We start from the raw sequence: 3,917 nt of genomic DNA on the forward strand, positions 1-3,917 counted from the left end.
AGAGCCTTGAGGAATGCTGAATGGATGATGCAAATGCCACATTTAGAAGTAAGGGTAATGGATCCAGGTTGTTCTAACCATTCTCTTCTGTGTATGAATTTTAAAGATACTGAGGATAAAGGTCCAAGGCCTTTTAAATTCCTAAACCATCTTGCTAAGCATAAAGAGTTTCTGGTAAAAGTTAAAGAAGCATGGCAAAAGAGAAATGAGAGGAATATCATGAAGGATGTATGGTGCAGACTCAAACAAGTGAAGTAAGCTATGAAAAGTCTGAATAGAGCAGAGTATAATGCAATAGGGGACAAGATACAACGGTGTAGACAGCATCTCAGTGAACTACATGAGCAAATGAGAGACCCTGGACAACCTGAAGATGTGATAATAGATGAAAAGAACACAAAGGCTCAACTAGAGAAATGGCTTGGGGTGGAAGAAAGTATCATGAAACAAAAATCTAGAGATACACTGGTTGAAATTAGGTGATGTTAATACAGCTTATTTTTTTGCAAACATGAAGAGCAGGTACTCTCAGAACAAAATAAAGAGTTTAATAAGGGACAATGGAGAGATGGTGCAAACTAAGCAAGAGATTGAAGAGGAAGTGCTTGGCTTTTACAAGAAGCTACTGGGATCATCAGCTAGGAACCTGCCAGGTATTAATCCAATGGTGATGAGGGATGGAGCTTTGATGAACAGATAGCAGCAGATTTAGTTAGTGAAAAATGTATCTAAAAAGGAAGTATTTCAGGCATTGCTTGGTATTAATGACAACAAAGCACCTGGTTGTGATGGTTTCAATGCCTTATTCTTCAAGAAGGCATGGTCTGTGATTGGAGACAAGGTTACAGAGGCAGTGATGGAGTTCTTTACAAATGATCAGCTCTGTCAACCTATCAATTGCACAACGTCACACTTGTGCCAAAGGTGAAAAATCCAGCCAGAATCACTGAATATAGGCCAATATCATGCTATACTATCCTTTATAAAATTATATCTAAGGTGCTAACAAACAGGCTACAGGGGATAATGAATGATATAGTGGACAGGAATTAGTCTGCATTTGTACGGGGAAGATTGATAAACGATAACATCATATTAAGTCATGAACTAGTCAAAGGGTATGGCAGGAAAGTATATCCCCAAGGTGTATGCTGAAAGTTGATATGAAGAAGGCTTATGATTCAATTGAATTGGACTACATGGAGCAAGTTCTACAAAGTTTGCAAATGCCTGGAAGATTTGTCCAATGGATTATGAAATGTGTGAGAAGTGTGTCTTATTCTATCATTATCAATGGGCAACATACAACTCCATTCCAAGCAAAGAAGGGATTGAGGCAGGGTGATCCCCTTTCTCCATACTTATTTGTATTGGCTATGGAATACTTGACCAGATTACTGAAGACGCTAAAGAGGAATCCAAACTTCAATTACCATCCTAAATGTACTAAAATGAGCATAGTACAACTTGGCTTTGCTGATGACCTCCTATTGTTTTCTAGAGGTGATACTATGTCTGTGCAACTACTCTACCAATGCTTTCAAGCCTTTTCCCAAGCTTCTGGTTTAGTTGCAAATGCTGATAAGAGTTCCATCTTCTTTGGGGAGTCAGAGAGGAGATACAACAGGAGATATTACAAGAATTAGGCTTCTCTAAAGGGTCACTACTAGTGAGGTATCTGGGAGTGCCACTAAGTACCAATAGGCTGTCATTGGTGCAATGCCAACCACTGATTGAAAAGATGCTAGGGAGGATTCAATCATGGACTGCTAGATTCCTGTCATATGCATGAAGAATTCAACTAATTAAGAGTGTGCTATTTTCCATACAAGTATTCTGGTCACAAGTGTTTATGCTGCCTAAGAAAATGATCCAATTGATAGAAAGTATATGCAGAAGGTTTCTATGGACTGGAAGGGTGGAGGTCACAAAAAAGCTCTATTGGCTTGGGATAGACTATGCTGGCCAAAAACAACAGGGGGATTGAATATATTGGACATAGGCATATGGAATAAAGCAGCCATATGCAAGCTGCTGTGGAGTCTAAATAAGAAGAAAGATAAAATGTGGATACAATGGGCGCACCTGTACTATAAGAGATACACTACTTGGGGTGAGCAACCAAAACAAGCATCATGGGTAGTCCAAAAAATAATTAAAGCAAAGAAATACTTTGAGGAAGTAGGGTACTCAGAAGAAAAGGTGCGGCAAATGGACAAATTCTCAATTAAGGATATGTACTTGAAGCTTAGAGGAGACTTCACAAAGGTATCATGGAGGAGGATGACATGCAATAATGCTGGATTGCCTAAATGGACATTCACATTATATCGGGTTGCTCATAGAAGTCTATTAACAAGAGAAAGATTAGGGAGATGGGGTCTACTGGAAGATACAGCTTGTGCACTATGTAACAGTGAAGAAGAAACTATTGAACATTTATTCTTTAAATGTTCATTTTCAGCACAAGTATGGACAGCAATGTTAGAATGGCAAGGAATAAAGAGGCAGGTGATGACCTGGGGACAAGAACTGGAATGGGATGAAAGGGAATGCAAAGGGAAGAATTGTAAAGCAGAAGTATACAGAATAGTTTTACCTGGGAGCATATACTACATATGGCAAGAGAGGAATGAGCGAATATTTCAAGCAAGACAAAGGAGTGCTGAAGCAATTACTAGACAACTAGCTTAATAAATTCACTGTCGAGGGGGTATGAAGCATAGACTGAAGGGAAGATTATTAGCGTTAAACTATTATCCTACTGTTGTATAAATAGTATAGTAGATAGAAGGAACATTACTGAGAAGACAAGCTGAATCTGGGACTGATGTCCAGATCAGGCTTAAGAGAGAGATGTTGTGTAAATATTACTTGGTAAATAAAACTTTTAATTACCAAAAAAAAAACTACAAGAGAAAAATATTTTTTGATATTTTTTCTTTTTTAAGAAAGAAATCTAAAGGCTAAACCACAGAAAAATATTTTGAATTTTCACTTGATATCCTGAAGAAAAGATTTTGAAACAAGAAATGAAAAAGATAAAAAACTGCTTCTTTTTTTCAAGTCATTTTTCATCAATTTCCCAAAGAAAAACCTCAAAAAAAAAATCTTTTTGGATTTTTGGAATTAATATCTTAAAAGAAAACTTTAAAAAGGTACTAAAGAAAATTCTCTTTTTTGAGTTTTTGGTCTTAATGTACTAAAAGGAAATATAAAAGCAATATTAATTAAATAATGGTTTTTTTTATTCCTAGAATTAGTATTCTAAAGAAAACTTATAACGGAAATATAAAAACGCAAAAAATTTTTTTTTGGATTTTTTATTTATATCACTCTTTTTCAAATACAAAATAGAAAGTACAATAATAAAAAAAAACTCGACATTACTGTACAAAATTCAAAACCTAAAAAATAAAAAGAAAGATCTTCTTAAGCAATTCCTGAATAAGCGATCCTGACTGGATGGTCACGGGGTGTCTGTCATGCTCAAACCCCGGTAAGTAGATCCACAACTGTATGAAAAGAAACTCAAACCAACACTAGGTGAGACAATAAATCTCCCTATTTGACATATGCAAGACATAATTGAGGCATTTTTGGCCAAAAAGTGGCTAGAAGTGCAAAATTTGGCTATGACCCTGCAAAGCCAAAAACCTAAGATTTACTAGGAAGACCGGACCCTATGTGGGTTGCCTACGTATCACGCCCCGAAAGACGAGAATCAAGTATGCGTAGTTCGGGCAGATTGGATACGGGCGAGAATAAAAAAACAACTAATTTATAGAAAACACATTTCTTTTGGTCTTTTTTTTTCGAAAAATGATGAAACATGTAAAAAAAATTGGATTTTCTTTTCTCCTTTTTTTTTGATTTTTCGAAAAATGATAAAAAAGTGCAAAATCTTAGTTTTTTCA

At 36.0% G+C, this 3,917-nt stretch overlaps 2 protein-coding genes across 2 annotated transcripts; both read left to right on the plus strand.

Moving 5' to 3' along the window:
* Window positions 1-261: 261 nt before the first annotated feature.
* Window positions 262-1,053, plus strand: LOC138880833 (uncharacterized). The gene is made up of 4 exons (XM_070161012.1): window positions 262-479; window positions 523-667; window positions 749-924; window positions 1,014-1,053. The coding sequence occupies exons 1-4, from the start codon at window positions 262-264 to the stop codon at window positions 1,051-1,053; spliced, it is 579 nt and encodes a 192-aa protein (XP_070017113.1).
* Window positions 1,054-1,890: 837 nt separating this feature from the next.
* On the plus strand, window positions 1,891-2,694 carry LOC138880834 (uncharacterized). Its single transcript, XM_070161013.1, has one exon. The coding sequence runs from the start codon at window positions 1,891-1,893 to the stop codon at window positions 2,692-2,694; it is 804 nt and encodes a 267-aa protein (XP_070017114.1).
* Window positions 2,695-3,917: the final 1,223 nt, after the last annotated feature.

The sequence above is a fragment of the Nicotiana sylvestris genome, chromosome 11, assembly GCF_000393655.2.
Source record: "Nicotiana sylvestris chromosome 11, ASM39365v2, whole genome shotgun sequence".
In the NCBI taxonomy this organism is placed as follows: Eukaryota; Viridiplantae; Streptophyta; class Magnoliopsida; order Solanales; family Solanaceae; genus Nicotiana; species Nicotiana sylvestris.